Source organism: Amia ocellicauda, chromosome 22 (genome assembly GCF_036373705.1).
Source record: "Amia ocellicauda isolate fAmiCal2 chromosome 22, fAmiCal2.hap1, whole genome shotgun sequence".
In the NCBI taxonomy this organism is placed as follows: Eukaryota; Metazoa; Chordata; class Actinopteri; order Amiiformes; family Amiidae; genus Amia; species Amia ocellicauda.
This window is the reverse complement of record NC_089871.1, coordinates 239,516-257,603: the sequence shown is the minus strand read 5'-3', so window position 1 is coordinate 257,603 and position 18,088 is coordinate 239,516. Positions and strand designations below refer to the sequence as shown.

The window sequence follows — 18,088 nt, the reverse complement described above, 5'->3', positions numbered from 1 at the left end:
CCTGGTCATTCATTTTAATTCACTGTCTTTATACACACAAGCGGAGGGGCGGTGGAGCCAGGCTCGCTGCTTCTCCGCTGGCAATAAAGCGGAGGCTCCAGTTACAGCCGCCACTGGCAGAATCCCGGCCCACGGCGCCCGCTGCCCTCCCCACCGTGAACGAGTCACGGCACAGCAGCAAGTTCTTCCCCAGCGGCTAAACTGATTTCTGGACGATCCTGATCTGCTGCAAGTTGAGGCCAATTTATATTAAAAAAAAAAATGGTGCTGTTCACTACACACACACACACAAAATAAAGCCTGTGGTCCTGGCTCTCTGCAGACGCCCCTCCCTGACCCTCACAGGCAGGATCGGCAGTGAGCAAACGACTCTCTGAGTGGGAGTATAGAAGTCAATAAATATCCGCATTACACAGTTATCTCTTCACATCTTCCGTTTCGTCGGAGTGACAACGAAGGGGGAGAAGCTCTGTCAGTTCCCCTCTGGTCCTCCTTAGGGCTGGTCCCGGGCCCAGTCAGCCGTCCCGCTCCACGGCCTCCCCTGGGGGCTAGGTCCAGGCACTCAGGTCCAGCTCCTGCCTGAGCTGGGTCGGCTGCAAAGAAACGAGAGGGAAACGTCAGGGATGCGGCGAAGCGGGTTCGTCTCGGGGGGTGGGAGTTGAAGGACTCGGCTTCGGGTGAAGGGTGTAACTGGGACGCACTGACACCATTTTATATTTATTTATGCAGCATGTCGGGCACTCTGATAAATTAGTCTGCTCTAACCACGTGCCTGTGACATGATTACTCCCTGACATCAGTTAAAACCAGCCAGTGTGGGGTATACACGACACTCGAGATACTTGTCATGCTCCATCAACTGCGTCTCTGACGAGGCGCCGACGAGGGACAGGTATCTGTAGTTTAGTTTCAAAACCATGCCGTACCAGCGCGAGCCTGGCGCTCCTCTCTGCCGGATATCTTTGGCTTTGAGCTCAAGGTCACTTTGTGGATGAGAAGCGCTTTGTGCTCAGGCAGCAGGTGAGCGCTGGCCGGACTCCAGGGCCCGGAGTCAGAGCACACTCACCCCGGAGCTGAAATTACAGACGCTTAGTCGCCGAGAGCAGATCGGCCTGTGGGGGTAATGATGTCCCGCTGAAGTCTTTCACTCTAAAGTATGGCTTTCAGTTCAAAAACTCTCGGGTAAAGATGCCAGAGCAGACCTGAGGTCGAGAAGCCAGTCTGCCTTGTAATTCGGCGCCAGGGGTCTGATCTGCCAGCGTGTCGTTTCACTGACTGCACACTTCGCCAGAGATTAATTTCATGATTTAATCACTTGATCCCGCCAGTCCTTCAGTCTCGGTGCTGTGAGTCAGACGCCAAGGTGCTGCTGTACAGAATTACTCGATTGCACACGTCCTTTTTCAAGATAACTGGCTCTTACTAAGACTGGGGGAGCCTATAGTTACACACTTAAGTAGTAAAATAACTAAAACGACACTGTGGTTGTGCGACAGTGTAAACCTGCTGAGTCTCTCATCCACTGGGTGTCTGGGTGTTTTATAGCAGCCTCACTGAAACCCCACCCAGACTCCCACTCCCGCCCGAACCGCACCTGCCGGGAGGACTTGACCAGCGTGGCGGAGCGCCGTCCGCTGGGCCGGGCACCGGGCCTCTCCGTGCGCTGCAGGAGGACACGGGTCCGAGGGACGTGGCTCCAGGACCGCCCCAGCCCCGCCCGCACCCCCCCACCGCCGTCCTGCGTGGCATGGTTGGTCACCTGAGGAGAGAATGGCGAATGAACACGTGTCGCAGCGCGGCTGGGCTGTGTCGAGGCCGCGATCCTGTCCCTGGCGTTGTGACTGAGCCGCACTCACCAGAACGGCCACGCCCAGGTCTTTGGCGATGGTCCTCAGCTCCCCGGCCACCTGCATCATCAGGGACATCCCTGCGGCACAGACGGACATGCTTACGGTCACTGGCACACTGGGAAGAGTCTCCTTGGACATTTGGAAACCCAACCTGCACGCACAAACCTCGGCAAACCGGCCGGGCGTAGTTCTGAGTAAACAGTCTTGAGTCCTCATTACTCAAGGAGGACACACACTCATTAGTCGAGTCTGAACATAACCTAACAAACCACGCCATCCTAATGTGACCAAGATCGCGACCAAGAGGAGATGTCTTAGAGACGACAGGAAGAAGGAGCAGAAGGGCGCGTCTCCCTACCCTCGGTCTGCTTGCCTCCCAGGATGTGCGAGAGGACGGCAGTCGCGGAGTCCAGGACCACGGCTCTCACGGCACGGCTGCCCTCCAGCGCCTGCAGAGAGACGACACCCGTTCTCACACTGCGGAAGTGCTCTCCGCCGGGAAGAGCTCCACCCAAGGTCATTGTGATTACAGCTAAGCCTATCGGTACCCCTTCCTGTTGTGTCACGGCTCCTAACACTGCCATGCACTGACACGGCACTGTGTCCGATGCCAGTCTGGCCTGTAGGGGAGACGCAGCAGTCCTCTGGCAAATATCGGTCATTAGAACGTGCCTTTTCTTTCCTAACCGGCTTTTTCCACACCTTACAGACGAGGTGCGAGAGCCTAATGTGTGATTCTGCATTTTGTGAGTGAGCGGAGGGGAGCCTGACCTGTTGCCCCCCAGTGCAGCGCAGGCCGTGCAGCGTCTCCAGCAGGGAGAACACATTGAACACGCGTGTCACCAGCACCCTCTGAAGAGCCTGCATCTACGAGAGAGAGAGAGAGAGAGAGAGAGAGAGGACAGAAGCTTCAGTGTTCATCAGACGCTCCACCGCCACTGTGAATCTGCTGCCAGAAACCCAACACATAACAAGGTCAGATCCCACACACACTAATTTCTCCTGACTAAACAATTTGAGGAGAGAATGAATAACACCCTCCCTCCCCTCACCTAATTGTTGAGCAACATCCTCTGTGTGGCAAACGAGACTAATGATCATCAGACTAGCAGAACCCGTGAGAAGCTCATTAGAAGAGCAGCCAGTTTAGGAGGAGGACCATTTTTCAGATCTAAAAACCGTCCTTTCGCACCACAAAGTGCCGATGTGTGGCGGCCTGAACCTCTCCTACGAGGTAAGGATAAACTGCTCAGAATTAATAATAAGATACATGTGTTGGTGTCGGGAGTTTGGGAGTTGGGCGGCAGACCCCACCTGCTCCTCCGCACTGCGAGTCTTGGACTGAACCATCTGCAGCAGGCGGCTGGCCGACAACCCCCCCGTCGTGTCGATGTAGACGACACTCTGTTTCAGGTCACAGGAGATGCTCGCTGCCACGCCCAGGCACACCTGAGAGAGAGGACGGACTGGCACTGCATCCGATGCATAATTTATTCACTTGATTGTTAATTATTATCTGGTAAATCCATTGAGAGAGAATACCCGTTGTGTTTCATGCAGAAAGTAAACTTAAGTAAAATAAATAAATAAAATGAAAGTCAAGACATCCCTCATTCTTTACCTGGGTCTTGCCACTCCCTGGTCCTCCTGCCAGCTCTGTCACCTCCCCCGTGTACAGCCCCGTGTCCAGCAGCTTGTCCAGGCTGAGGGTAGAGGCGCACGCACACATACACACACAGAGACACAAACAGACACACACACACACACACACACACACACACCCCTCCATCAACACTCGGAGACGGCAGGGCAGCACTGAGCAGCACATGGCTATTCAAACAGACAGAAGGAATAATACAACACAACTGCAAAAGACAACATGAAGACAGGAGCGTTCACTGCTCGAGGAAGCCTCACCTGGCACAGCCTGTGGACAGTATGGCCGTCGAGCTGAGCAGCTCCTCGTACAGATGGGCTCCCGACAGGGGGAAGGCGGTGTGCTGCGCCAGGAGCACGCGCCGCACCGCGACCAGGGCCTGGAACAGAGCACGGCACAGGGATGCTCAGGACAAGGGCCAAGCATGGGATTCTCACGGTACGCGTAGGGATCGTTTCCCGTGGGAAGTCACTTTTCCCAGGCGTGATGAGAGGCAGGGGGATTAACACTGGGCAGGATGCTGGGATCCTTGTTAGGACATTGTGTTTAACTGACGAGTGTCACTCACCTTGTAGGACACAGAACACTTCTGCACAAGTTCTTCTACATCCGAGGAGACCAGATCCTCCACTGAAATCAGATGCATAAGTAATTTAGTCTAAGTCCCTTGTAATGCTTTTAATAAAAAAATAAAAAATAAAGGCACAAGTCAAAAGAATATTGTATGCTTGAATTTGCTTTGCCACTCCTTTCCACGTTTGTATTTCTATTTTAATAACACTGTGGTACACAAAACAAACACGACCAGCTGTCACTCCCCTCCTTAGAACCATAACCTTGGTCTCCACCCCAGGAGAAAATAAGGTCATTAAATAAGAATGACATCAGGCGCTGCTCATTAAATGCCCGGCCATAATTTTAAAATGTCCAAATGAAGTGTGATGTTCAGCAGAAGCTGCATTAGGAGACTACAGTCAGTTGTATGATGACAGCCAGCGACAGTGAGCTGTACAGACACACCAGTGTGCAAGATGACCTGGCTGTCTGCCTCCAAGTCTGGGTTTCTTCTGTGTCAGTGGCGAAGAGTGCTGTGATGATTTGCTGCTGCAATGCAATGTGCGTGCTGTGTACCTGTCCGGATCCCCTGCGTCCTCAGAGACGCCACCAGGTCCGCCGTCAGGCCGGGACACCCCCCCTCCTTCAGGAGCACCATGGCCCGTCCTGACAGCCCTGCCTGGTCACAGCACACGCAGTTTCCACCTGGACATCACATATTCATCGAGTGGGTTTTTAATATGACATTCTGCAACTGACAACGAAATATGACACCCGTGCACCGTGGTTCTGCATGTGCCAGTGGTGTGCAAACACTGAAGTCAGTCATGTATGTTGTCGTTTTAATGTGGTTTGGCAGGGGATCTGATCCTGCTGAGAAACTGCTCTGTACTGCGCTCAATGAAACACACTCTTACCTCAGCAATGCACGGGTCTGCTGTTCCTGCTCAGAAGGACAAAGAACTCTGCAGGACAGGTTTTAATGTCAATCTGCTATAAATACGCAGAGTGCAATTGTTTTCAAACGTGGCGCCGTTCCTTCCGCCTTCCCGGCATCCAGCCTCGCTCGCAAAGTGAGAATGCGACGTCATTCCCGGAAGGAACATTGCGTAAACAAGAGGGACGGGTGTCTGTACGCAAACAGCGTAAGCGCAGCGTAGAGCCCGACTGTTTCCGAGCCGCTGAGCAGCGTGTGCGGCGCAGAGAGCTTGGCGAATAGCACCCAGAGCCGGGGACGGCTGCGCAGTGCGGCTGGAGCGCCAAGAGCAGTAAACAGTGGCGAGGCAGGCGAGCGGACGGACGCACAGGCGGGCGGGACAGAGACACTCACACACCCGGGCGACACAGGCGAGCAGACCGGAGAGCGAGGCCGGCCAGGACGGGCGGATAATGGGAGAGGAAGCGAGCGGCCGCGCCAGCGCTGTGAGCCCCGACTGCCCCGCATGAGAGCCGGCCGTGACTCTGTGGAGAAGCCGGATATAGAGCGACCCACCGCCGCGAACAGAGAAAATGGTGAGGAGCTGCGTTTATTTGTGTATAGATGTGAGTGTGTGTACGCGTATGTATATATGCGTGTTTGTGTGCATATATATCTGTATATCTGTAGGCATGTATGAGCCAGATATACACACACATATTGGGTAATATCATAATTATACGCTCTGGCGAACTTTCCGCGGCCAGGTACGGTGGCCGAGCGGTGCTGCTCGGTGTCCAGCGGCCCTGTGACGTCACCAGGTCCGGCGGGATGTGCTGGTGTCATGATAAATAAATAGTACGTGTGGCCCTGCTGTCACACACACCGTCTCCTGTGGTTTATTACAGCGCTGTAAATGTGCTCCTTGTCACAGTCGCCCCCCCAGACACGAGTTAATGTATAAACTGTTTTTACTCTTATCTTGAGTGCTGTGTCAGGTATATGACTGCATTGTCGTAGATGGTTCACGCTGCGTAGTGTTTTTGTGGAAAGGTGTGCATACGCAGGAAGTTGACTTGTCCTCTGGTTGTGTCGGTGTTTGTGCAGCATTGCCATGCGGACAGGCTTTCTGTGGGAGTCCAGTCTCAAGTGATCAGTCGTGTGTGTAACGTAAAGAACAAAGCTGTCATCTGTGCTGGTGCTCAGTGGCCTGTTGTTGACCCTCCACAGCAGCCTGTCCTGGCCAGGGAGCGGTGTGGGGGGCAGAGATGAGCTCCCTAAAACTGGATGAATGTGAACTGAGGCAATAATGGAGAAAAGCCTGCGATCAAGTGGAATTCACGAGTGAGTGTGTGTGTAAGTGTCTGTGTGTGTGTTTGTGTGTGTGTGTAAGTGTCTGAGTGTGTGTGTAAGTGTGTGTAAGTGTCTGTGTGTGTGTGTGTGTGTGTGTGTGTGTGTCTGTGAGAGTGTGGCGGGGGGGGAGGGAGAGCTTCTGGACTTTACCATGTTGTCTGACTCTGTTGGCAGAGCAGCAGGGGAAGGTGTGACAGCGGAGGACCTCCTGACCTCTGTTTCTGATTGACTCTATAAACACTGTTTATATACTAGTCACTGCCCCCCCCCCAGCACCACACTATGCTCTATTAAAAATGGGACGCTCACTACAGCTCGTGATTACTGTGTGCGTATGTAAAGGTGTTTGGGAAGAGTTGCTTGCGGTGAATTAAAGTAACCTGGTGAAGGACACGTGGACATTCTTACTGACTCATGATCAACAAGTGCGCAGGGAAGTTTACAGCCGCAACACCTTTTCAAAACTGCATTTTTTGGCTTTGGCGTGCAAATATGCTGACCACATGGCAAACCATACAAGGCAGCCACTGTGCGCCGAGCCCAGATAGATAAACAGCTCTGTTCGCAGCATAATGCTTCAGGGATTCTCTTCGGATGCTTTTGTGTTTTTTAAATGCAGTTTTCCCCGTAGCAAAGTCTGTTTTTGTGTCCTACCTGGTTTGCTTTGATTTGTAAACTATGCAACGGAGTGCTTTTTCATTTCCTCTGTTAGTGTGGATAGTCTCTTCATTTCCGGCGTGCGGCACGCTCCTCTCCTGCACTGAGGCTTTAAGCTTATTGACCTGCCAACTGTATAATGTGGACGTGTTCTTCAGCTGCTGAGGGAGGTTTTCTTCAAGAAGGCAGAGTTGCGTTACACATGCCACACTGCACTGCACTGCTCTAGCCTATATACAGTCTATATACAGTACACATCTGAACTGTACCTCTATGGCCAACCTTGCTTAAGCTGAACTCCCCAGACGTCTGGTCATGGCTGGACTATTTGGGAAGCTGTTGAATTAAAATGATTGCTTTGAAAGCTCCTTCATCTTCATTGTTCGCTGCCGTGCCGGTGCGCTCAAGCTTCGGCTGAGTTTGGTTTCTCTCCAGAAGTATGTTGTGCTTTTATCTGGTGGACTGTGAGCCTCTGAGAGGCACAGCACGATGCGTCCCCACGCGTCTGCTGCTTCTGCTTCAGACATGTCTCTAATGCGTGGTTATTATTCTTTATTTATCTTTACTTTGTTACTGGTCCAGTACAGTTGAAGACATCAGTTTGCGTTCGAGTAGGGGTGTGTCCTGCAGGCTGCAGTTTATCCAACGTGGCTGTCGGCAGTTTGAGAAAGGGGCAGGTACGGCTGCTTCCGTCTCCTCTCTGGCTCGCACTTTGACTCCTGCCTGGGCCCAGTTGCACGTTCCCTGCAGGTTGGCAGTCCGTTGCGATGTGAGACGTCTCAGCCACTAGTGCCTCAGGCTTGGTCCTGCAGTCGGCGCCACAGTGTTTGAGATGCTATGGAGGCCCGTGGATAGCGACGGCCTTCCAATTACAATCGATCTTAACTTTGACTTTGCGCGGTGTGTCCGGTGTGTCCATTGGTCCAATGTGTGTGAAGGGCTTCACTCTGTGTCGGCAGGTGTACCTGACCGGAGCCATGCTGAGCATCAACCCGCTGGAGAATCTGAAGACCTACATCAGCAGCCGTCCCCCTCTGGTCATCTTCATGGTCAGCGTGAGTGCGGTGGCCATCGCCTTCCTCACCATCGGCTACTTCTTCAAGATCAAGGAGATCAAGTCCCCTGAGATGACTGAGGTAGGAGAGGCGTGCCGTATTTAAACGGAGACCTATTGTCTTTTGTTTTGAAAGTAGTCCTGTTTTGAGCTACAGAAATATGATCGCAATTCCTAACACTTTCACATCCGAAGTGTAACAGGAAGTTTTGTAAATATTCCTCTTTTTCTGCTGTTACGGGAACTAACCCTGCCGAACCGGCTGCTGTCTCTGTAATCCTCATTGTTTAATTTGGGGATTAAGCAATTATTTTACTGTCTTTCTCCTTTAAAGCCTTGTTGTCTCCTAGGTGTTGTTGGTCAGAACTTGTAAATTAAACTAAAGATGGATTATCCCGTGCTGTTCATATTTTAATAAAACAAATGACAGGAGAAAAATAAGGTTTCCTTCCACTCGTGTTAGACACGTTCTGGAGCAGCTCAAACAAAACGAAGCCCAAATTAAACAAATCGACCGACAGAACAGACCCCGGGGGCGGGCGTGGGAGCTTCACAGACGTGTTTCTTGTAGCCCCAGGTTCTCAGCCTTGTCTCGTCATCCCTGTCTGACGGCCCTTCTCCCCCCACAGGACTGGAACACATTCCTCCTGCGCTTCAACGAGCTCGACCTGTGCATCTCGGAGAACGAGACCCTGAAGCATGGCCTGAACGAGTCCACCACGCCCGAGAGCACGGTGACCAGCGGCCAGGCTCGGCTCAGCACGCAGGCGCCGCCGCTGCTCGAGGACCCGGGCCCCATCAACATCTCTGTGCCCATCACTCTGACACTGGACCCGCTGCGGCCCTTCGGCGGCTACTCGCGCAACATCACCCACCTGTACGCCACGGTGCTGGGCCAGCAGGTGGGCCTCTCAGGTAACGCACTGCTTTGATTCGGTGGGGCTGTAGTCATCGCTGTAGTTGTGCTGCTGTCATCTCACTCTGGGCTGGGGGAAACGGCCGGCGAGGGACAGCAGCTATGGACGAGGTCGTTCGACGCGCTCCCGTCGAGGCAGATGGTCTCCCGTTGCGATGTCAGAGCCTCCGGAGCGCCCTACGGATGCGTTACCTGGGTGCTGTTTACGCACAGGAGCGCCGCGCTGCTCTGCTGTCCCTCGGGGCCGCCTGTGCCGGGAGTCCTCCGGTCTCCGAGCACGGTGTCGTGACGTACGGGCCACACGCCTCCGGGAGCGGTCGTGTGAGAAGCCGTGGCTGGCTGGGGGGCTTGGGACGGCGCCAGCCGATGTTTTTCATCCCCGTCTATAACCGCCGTGTGTCTTTCTGTCTGTGCAGGCCGGGAAGCCCACGAGGAGATGAACATCACCTTCACGCTGCCGGCCTCCTGGAATTCGGACGAGTGCGTGCTGCACGGCCACTGCGAACAGGTGGTGTTCATCACCTGCATGACCATCACGGCCGCCAGCAGCGTCTTCCCCGTCACAGTGTGAGTGTCCACCCCTTCCTTCCTTCCCCGTCACTGAGCTTCTTCCTTTCCGCCCTGTTTATAGCCAAGGCTAGAGTTGTTCTAGTATATCCAATTAAAAACGCTCAAAATGCCTTCCTCACAGCAGCTCCATTACCATCTCCACTCCTGCATCGATGATTTCAGAGGCCGGTCTCTCCCTGCCGACCTGCCGGCGCCGGCGCCGGCTCGCGTCCCCAGTTTCGTTGGGGGCGGGGGCGGGGGCGGGCGCGGGGATGGGGTCACTCGCACGCATGGCCCACCCTCACTATCCCACTTCTCGCTTCACAGCCAGCCCCCCCACTGCGTCCCCGAGACCTACACCAACGCCACAGCTTGGTACAAGATCTTCACCACGGCCCGGGACGCCGCCACCAAGTACACGCAGGAGTACAACCCCTTCTGGTGCTACAAGGGGGCCATCGGGAAGGTGTACCACGCGCTCAACCCCAAGCTCACCGTCATCGTCCCCGATGTGAGTGCCCCCCCACCCGCCCAGTGAACATACTGGCTTCAGTCAGCGCAGTTCGACCCCTCAGAGTCTGTTCAACAGGACGCTATATGTTGGGCACTTATTTCCTGTTCTGTTCATCTTCTTTATCGTTGTAGGCTTCTGCAGTTCAGTTCAGTGTCCAGTGCTGTTATGATATTTTTTTGGCTCCGACGCTTTGATGAGATTTTGTATTTGAATCATCATTAGAGCCGTTGGTACTTTTGGCAGGAACTCCTCCCACGACTGAAAGACCCGTCTGTATCCCTTTAAAAACAGCATGAAGGAGTTATTTACACACAGTTCTGTTGAATATTTATTTACTGGGGGATGTTCAGTGAAAGGTAGATTATTCACTTATTTTGAGCAAGGAAGTGGAGTCGCCACAAGATGTCACTGTTCCAGCATAGCTTCAGGTTATTTCAGCTTGGTATTCATAATAATAAGCCTGTTTTGTATAAATACAGCTTTAGACAAACAAAAGTAGCCGTTTCCTCAGCAGAGAGGTCTGAGAGCCGGTTCTCTAGTGGAGCGCGGGTCAGTTTCAGACTTCCGGTTGGGTTGTGTAAATAGACGGGTCCTGCTGAACGGTATCCGAGCGCCTGGCTGTGGCGTCAGTGAATGGAGTTTGTGGTGTTGAATCGTTTTTGACCTCGATATCCACTCATCGCTGCTCTGTGTCGACAGGACGATCGTTCGCTGATCAACCTGCACCTGATGCACACCAGCTACTTCCTGTTCGTGATGGTGATCACCATGTTCTGCTATGCGGTCATCAAGGGCCGGCCGGGGAAGGTACGGCAGAGCAACCAGGACTTCTGCCCCGAGAAGGTGAGCGCTCGATGCTGTGCTCAATCCCAGTCGGTCCTGTAGAGGTGTATTGAATTGTGTAGCCGGTCTGTGGAGTAATTCTCTCTCTCTTTCTCTCTCTCTCTCTCAGGTGGCTCTGTCAGAAGGATAAGGATGTCGAGGAGATGAAAACAAACCTTAAAACATTTTAAAAGACAAGAAAAACACTAAAAAAATGTAAACTGATTTTACTAGTTGCCTACTGAACCCAGAAAAGGGTGCAAAGCTCTGTGAATGCATTTCTCTGCAACGTTGGTTCACTCCAACCAAAGACGTTTTAAGTGCCTGTATCTACTGTGTACATATGTGTGGGACTGAGTGCAGGACGGCCGAGGACACGCCAGTCCTGCTCACGGTTCCGCTCCGTTGGTTTTCAAAGACCCGAGGACCGAGGCAGACGCCCCGCCGCCTGAGGAGAGGTCTGCATGTCGTCCCGAGCGCCGCCCGCCCCCCCGCTCTCCGTCTGTCTCGAACCGGCACCGCCCAGACCCCCGCTGCGGTCACTTTAGATCTTGTACGCTTGTCCTTCCTGGGGTTTCAAACAGAAAGACTCGTCTATTCAAGTCTTCTTTTATGCAATCAGATTTCTTCTTTTTTCAGCCCATGTTCTTAATTTTTCTAGTTTTTTCCTCTTTCCTTTCTGCTTGAAGGTGCTATATGTGTGAAACTGGAACAGCACTCTCGGTTATCAGGCTAGGTCTCCCCATCGAGACCAGTGTTTCACTGCGGCCTGCTGGCCTTCACTTCTGGCCGAGGACTTCTCTCGAGCTACAGGGGCGGCCCGAGCTCCCCTGCTGGTTCTGATTGACCCGGACTGCTAACAGACGGGAGGGGTGAAGGGTTGCAGTGCTGAGCCGGCAGCGTGTGCGGCCCTCTCTCTGAGGGAGCCGAACCAGGAAACCCGTGCTTTTAGATCAAAGCCCCGCCCTTCTCCCCACAAACACTGCCGCGTCGAATTCGCCGCCGTGCGCTTCCACACGTCGCCCCAAACTGCGGCTCCGCTGATGCAACTCTGTAAATGCCTTTTCTGCAGACTTGAAACATGGCCAGGATTTGCAGTTAGGAAAAAAAAAAATATATATATATATATATAAAAAACAAGGGCCAAGAGGACGGCACCCAGTCGTTGCCCATGGGGCGTGTGTCTGTGGCTGTCGGGCCAGAAGGGGCGTCTGTTGTTACCCGGTTGCTTATTTTATTCCATTGACACAGATCTCGTGTTGCTTCGAAGCGCTGCCGGCACACGCCAGTGGCTCCTGTAGCGCTGGACTCGGATGAGATCTGCTGTCTGTACCTGAAGGATAAACATGTTCAGTTCTGCTTGTTAAGGGTTTGATCTGTTTTATTCGTCTGCACTTTTTCCCCTGCTTTTTATGTCAAAAAAGATCCTCAATTGAATGTAACTCGATGGCCGAGTCTGACGGATGCTCGGTGGCTGGAGAACGTCTGCCCGTTGTGTCCATTAGAGTCACAAGTGTGTTTGTCATTGAAAGTATGGTGTACGTTTATTTTAGTGACTTACAGCTGATGAAATACTCGTTAATGAGGCCCTGCGTCACGATGACGGTCCTGTGACGTATGAGAGCTCTGCACCTGTGTTGCGAAGGAGATGGGCTTCCACTCTTAGATGGGGCACTACGTCCTCAAACCTCAATCCAGACGCTTGTAGCTTCGTCTTTTCTTCATTGCCGTCGATGTTCTTCCCTCTCTGATCCGGGGAAATCGTATCTGCAGGTTTGATTCTGGCTGTCCTGCAAGGCCTTGTGATCTGTTGTGCGAAGGCAGGTGTAAAAAGTCACGTTCGGACCTTAAAGAGCTCTGCACTGCAGACGCAATAAACACAGCCTGTACAAACCACACATGTGACGCTGCAGCCCTGTCCGGCGGCGCGAGGATCCGGTCGTGGGCCGTCTCGTGTCTCCGCTGCGGCTCTCGCTTCTGAGACAATAGCGTGTCGTCTTTTAGCAAAACCGTTTACCTGTTTATTCATTCAAGATCTTTTGTTTTCCAAGGTGATTGCCTTAACAAGGCCTAATATTGAAATTTCCAGCCTTGAGTTGAAGTCACGAGCGAAGAAATGGAGGGGTGTGAAAGATTATTATCGCAGTCCTCCCTGGATCGCCTGCCGGTTCCCCTTGAGAATCCCACGCCTGCACCGCACACCCAGATTCACCTCACGGGTCATATCTGAGCTGTGTCAAGTCCGTCTTTGTGTGTCTGGTTTAAAGCGATGGAGCAGGGTCTCGTTCTGTAGCGCGGGGGGGGAGTTGGAGACGCAGCTCGCTGTAGCGAACCGTACATACGGGTCAATCTGAGCGACCTGTACGAGGGGCTGGGGAGTGTAGGGCCCTGCACAGCCCTGCCCTCGTGTAGAACCAGTCTTGCATCGCGGTGGGGGGGCAGTGTCTTTTCCGAGCCCCGTCTGCAGATCTGATTTAACCAGGTGGTGCAGAACAATGTGAAATGGAAGTTGTAGCAGCTTGCTTTTAAACAGACCGGAGATGATGTAACATTTAACCTTGATATTGTTGCAGTAGAGAAATAAGTTTCCTTTGGGTTTAAATGTGTATGTGTTGTGGCAACGGATGCCTCGCTGTCCATGTAACTCCCCCGCAAACTAAGAGTGCCAAAAACAGCGCGCCGGAGCTGGCGCCCCTCACCTGCGCCTTGATGCCTTTGTCCATCAAACTGCCCTGGCTTGTAAATAGCGCTTGCGTTGGAAAGCATCGACAACGGTCCGAGCCCTGACGACCGAAAGATTTCCTCAATAAAACATCTGTTAGCAACCCGAAGAGCGTCTGCTTTGTTCACCGGCCGCCTGTGTGTGACTGTAAACGCCAAGACAGAGAATATATTAAATTAAAGTGGGAAAACAACTGAGGTTTGGAGATGTGATGTGCGCTGGCCTGTGACTGCAGGGGCTGAGAGACTTCACCTCTGTGTGCATGTCTCTCTGTCCGTCGACTCTGAGACACTGAGCTCAAACGCACTGACGTTGCTTCGCTGCCACTGCTTGAGCCCGCAGTCGCGCCTCGGGGGGGTCTGCTGGTGGTTGCATGCTGCGAGTTGTGCAGGAATCACTGCAAGCTATCACTCGGTTCAACAGAAAATCAATAAAATGCATTATCTGGCCAGTCTTTTAAAATGAATACATGGTTTTGTTTTTGCACTTAAACCTTTTTTGTCTCCTCTGCTTTTGGAGGCACTTAATAGACACCCCTGTCAACAGCAAACTAACGTGATGTTTGTGTCGGCCCGGGTTTGTCTTTTGGGCAACCAATGCGATATTGAGCAGACTTTCTGCCGCTACGTTTGCTCCTTTGCATTCTCTTTTAGGACTACTGTAGGAAACAGATCTCTTAAATTCAGTGTTGATTGTCCCACGAGTCCACAGCTGCACCCCTGAGAGCATTTTCTATAGAAATGCCAGCGTGCAGTTTTTAAAAGTAAAACAATTACACACACAGTGTTGGTAATTAACTGATAAACACAGACGTGGATTCTAGTTCTTCAATCCCTACTGCTCAGCTTTGTGTGGAGATTTAGGTGTGTGTGTTGGGTGTTTTGCAGTCTGCACACTCCAGTGTCTTCAACATGAAGATGCATCTTAAACACACAGCCCAAGAGCAGGGCGAGGGAGTGCCAGCCTTCATGCCAGTCCCCAGAAACAGCCCTGTTCCCCCGTTACACGTGTTCAGTAGCGGTTTGCAGTCACACAGACCACACCGCACACCATCTGTCTGCTTCCTGTAGCGCCGTGTTGATGGTGTCGACGGGCGCGTGGGTGAAGACGCCAGCTGTGGTTAAACGAGGGGAGGGGAGGGGGGTTCGGTTCGGTCCTGGCTGTTGACTCGCCTGTCTTGCTGCATGATTGTAAATGTGAATAACAGCTGATCTGTTTCCAGTGATGACAATCTCTCACAGATTGAGTTTCTGTGCTGTTTGTAAAATGTGCGTCTGCTTTTCTGAATAAAAGAAGGAAAGAGAAACGCGCAGTGGTTCAGATTTCAGAGTGCAGCGCGTTGGCACGGGGCCTGCGCGGCTCGACTTGCCGATCTGATCACACGGAGACGCAGTTTGATTATTGTTGATTGCTGGCAAACAGTTGGGACTGCTTGAGCGAACAGCCGCTCATCCCGTGGGGCTCGTCTGCTGGCCGTGTTTCCAGACACGCTTTAGACGTCGGCCTTAGAAATGGGCTTAATCACCAATAAACTGCAAATTAATCAACTGAAAATGTTTCCCAATGAAAAGCTGTATTGGTTGTTTTAACACAGCTCACAAACATCCACAGGAGTTGAGGGGGTGCATGTCTTACACTAATTAACCAGAAAGGGCAGAGGCGAGGGAGGGGGCACACAGTTTAATAATTGCTACAGTAATTTAATAATTGCAGATTGCTGCACAACAGATTGTGTTGTATGGGGAGACAGATCCCATCATTCACTTTTGCACAGGTCTTGCTCATGTCCTCTGGTCTCCACCGGTGTCTCGGACGCCTCCCAGGCCCTCGCAGCGTCCACAGGGCCCGGCATCACGGGCAGCACAGACCCGCGTGTGCATGGCATCGGCTTCCCTCCCCTGGCGTGACGCAGCGGAACAGAGCAGGCGCCCAGTCGAGCGCTGAGACGGCGCTGCGAGTCTGGTGTCGCCCTTTATGGGCATCAGTCACGGCACCTTGGTATCGCCCGTCTGTCAGAGAGACGCCCCGAGGACAGTCCCTGTTCACCTGCACTGGCCTGCGTTAATTTGTCAACTAACCACACGCAATCGCAGTGACGTGCGACACTTTAGTGCAGCTACACACAACAACAGACTGCATGATCACACGGGAGCAGGTATCCCGACCCAGGTGGAGTGACTTCAATTTCACACCTTCGGGGAACTCCTGGGTTTCATATTGAAATTATAATTGTGTTGCTTCTGTGCGTCCATGTCTTTCATCCAAAAGGCATTTGCATTTAAATAAACTATTGCAGACCAGCGCTCAGACTTGTCTTGTTAGTGGTTTGAAACGAGCTTGTGGTGACATTAAAACAAGCAGTATAATGTGTGCTGGAGTTGTGTCTTAATGGAGAGATGCACCAGGGAGCTGAAACGGGGGATGTGCAGGGAGAGCTGACTTATTTGTTGTCTGTTTTGTTTCGTGTGATCCTCGTGCTTCAGTTCGATCAATGCTCTGACACATGGGGCGATCAGTATCTTGCACTAAAGAGGGATCTTGCCGCAGTCTGTGACTGAAGGCGCCGCTGCTCGGACTACTTTGAATTTTGTTTGTCGTCGGGTCTAAAAATAAAAAGGGAAGTGGGGGGCGGTGTGGCCATCTGCGCGTGGCTAATTCCATTTTCACTCGATAACCCGTCCAGGGCTGTCTGAACCGGTTTACCTGAGGAGCGAGAGGCCTGCCGTCCCCGGTGCAGCGCTTCTGTCAGACGGCCTCGCTGCTGCTCAGTTAGCCGGGCTCTTCCACAAGCGCTCGGCGCATCAGGGACCTGCAGACATTAGACTCTGTTGATCTGCGTATGTATTTGTCCCTTCTCGGTGTATATCGTGCACTTTGCTTTTACTAAGTAGACACATTGTTTTTCTTTTTAATCCTTTTCACGCAACTACCGGACATGGGCCAGAACACAGTGGTTTAAAATCCATAAATGCGTTGTTGTTTTATGTGGGGGGTGGGGGTTAAACACACAACAGATGTATCTGACTTGTGAGACCGAGGGCCTGCGATGAAGTCACTCGCATGTCTTGTGAACCAGGAGGAAATTCAGAGGGGAAGTAAGCCATGAGGCAGCCGGGGCTTTGCGAGAACACAATAAGAGTTTTAATCGGGCTAATCATTGAATCATCTGTGCCAGACCTCCGGCTCTAGCTACACAGATCACATGCCCAGTGACATGCAGAGCAGTGTGAGCTGGACACGGTAGATATCTGAGCACAAGTGCAGAGTCCTGCGTGTCTCACTGCAGCATCTTTCTTCCACCGATCTGTTTTTTGTGCTTGGTGTGGTGTGGAGGGTCCACTGTGCGGTGGACAGGGCACATCTTCTAACGTGTATGTGAAGTCCTGTGTGGCTCACCAAGCAGGGAGCTGTCTCAAAGCGGGCAAGTCCTGCTGGAGCCCTTGTCTTCTGAGGATCGGGTGCTTGTGTGTTGTTTTAGTGCCGGAGGGGGCAGTGTGAGGCTGACACACCAGATCTCTCAGCAAGTAAGTGTGGTGTGTTGGTCTAGAAGATAACAGGATGTGGGTTCAGATGCAGACTCGGGAGCTTGCTAGTGATTGAGGTAAGAACATGGAGAGATCATGCCAACACTATGGACTGTGCTGTGTGGAGAGGCCTGGGATGGGGAGGAGGACTGATACAGACATGGCAGGGATTGTCGGCTGTCTGGCAAAGGAAAGCTCTGGGTCTCTGCCTTCTAACCAGCGAGGTATGATGATACGTCATCATGTCTGCAAAGACTCCTATTCCAAACTGCACTACAGCTACTCGGACTTATCTACCATCTGTCACTGACACTGGCCTGCGTTTTACCCTAAGACACATTCAACAGTCATGTATATTAATAAGTAGGTCTGTCACAGGCAAACCAGTATCTTCAGAAACTCCAGTCTGGGATCTGGGCTGTGATGACGCGTTTGATGGTTTCCCAGCAGCCCCTGCGCGCTGTCGGCTGTGTCCAGGCAGCTGTGCGTCCGCGCGCTGTGAGACTCGAGAGGAGAGTAATAAAGTTACACACACACACCAGTGTCAGTGACCAGCACCACACACACACACACACACACACACCAGTGTCAGTGACCAATACCACACACACACACACCAGTGTCAGCAACCAGCACCACACACACACACCAGTGTCAGCAACCAGCACCACACACACACACCTCCCAGTGTTCATGTGTGGATCATGCTCCCGGTGCTTGTAGTCTGAGGCACTGCCGTCCTCCACAGCGCTTGCGCAGGTAAGACCCGGTGCTGATCAACGTCTCCATCACCGTGATACGGGGAGTGACGTCACATCGTCACTGGGCTCCTATGATAAGGGCCACTTCGGCCCTGACACCTGCCATTAACCATCCCGTGCTTTGGGAGGCTGGTAATACGAGCCCCGGACTGGAGAACACGTCCAGCTCGAACATACAGCCGGACTGCGCAGACTTCAACAATCACGACGTCACGAACGCGGAAATAAAAGCACACAA

General features: G+C 52.6%; 2 protein-coding genes across 4 annotated transcripts; one reads left to right on the top strand and one right to left on the bottom strand.

The window, feature by feature from the left end:
* On the bottom strand, window positions 1–5,182 carry rad51d (RAD51 paralog D). Of its 2 annotated transcripts, XM_066695780.1 has the most exons (11): window positions 4,980–5,182; window positions 4,639–4,767; window positions 4,076–4,137; window positions 3,768–3,886; window positions 3,472–3,553; window positions 3,165–3,299; window positions 2,622–2,717; window positions 2,209–2,299; window positions 1,857–1,927; window positions 1,595–1,759; window positions 434–593 (listed from the first exon to the last, which is right to left on the bottom strand). In XM_066695780.1, exons 2-11 carry the CDS (start codon window positions 4,718–4,720, stop codon window positions 549–551), a joined length of 948 nt encoding a protein of 315 aa, XP_066551877.1. In that variant the 5' UTR covers window positions 4,721–4,767; window positions 4,980–5,182; the 3' UTR covers window positions 434–548. The 2 variants fall into 2 exon arrangements, with proteins under 2 accessions (XP_066551876.1, XP_066551877.1); XM_066695779.1 differs by having other exon boundaries at window positions 1–593; window positions 1,595–1,927.
* Window positions 5,183–5,334: 152 nt separating this feature from the next.
* tmem248 (transmembrane protein 248) lies at window positions 5,335–14,871 on the top strand. Of its 2 annotated transcripts, none has more exons than XM_066695781.1 (7): window positions 5,335–5,574; window positions 7,948–8,124; window positions 8,672–8,957; window positions 9,375–9,525; window positions 9,835–10,018; window positions 10,721–10,864; window positions 10,974–14,871. In XM_066695781.1, the coding sequence occupies exons 1-7, from the start codon at window positions 5,572–5,574 to the stop codon at window positions 10,992–10,994; spliced, it is 966 nt and encodes a 321-aa protein (XP_066551878.1). In that variant the 5' UTR covers window positions 5,335–5,571; the 3' UTR covers window positions 10,995–14,871. The 2 variants fall into 2 exon arrangements, with proteins under 2 accessions (XP_066551878.1, XP_066551879.1); XM_066695782.1 differs by lacking the exon at window positions 5,335–5,574 and adding an exon at window positions 6,092–6,322.
* Window positions 14,872–18,088: the final 3,217 nt, after the last annotated feature.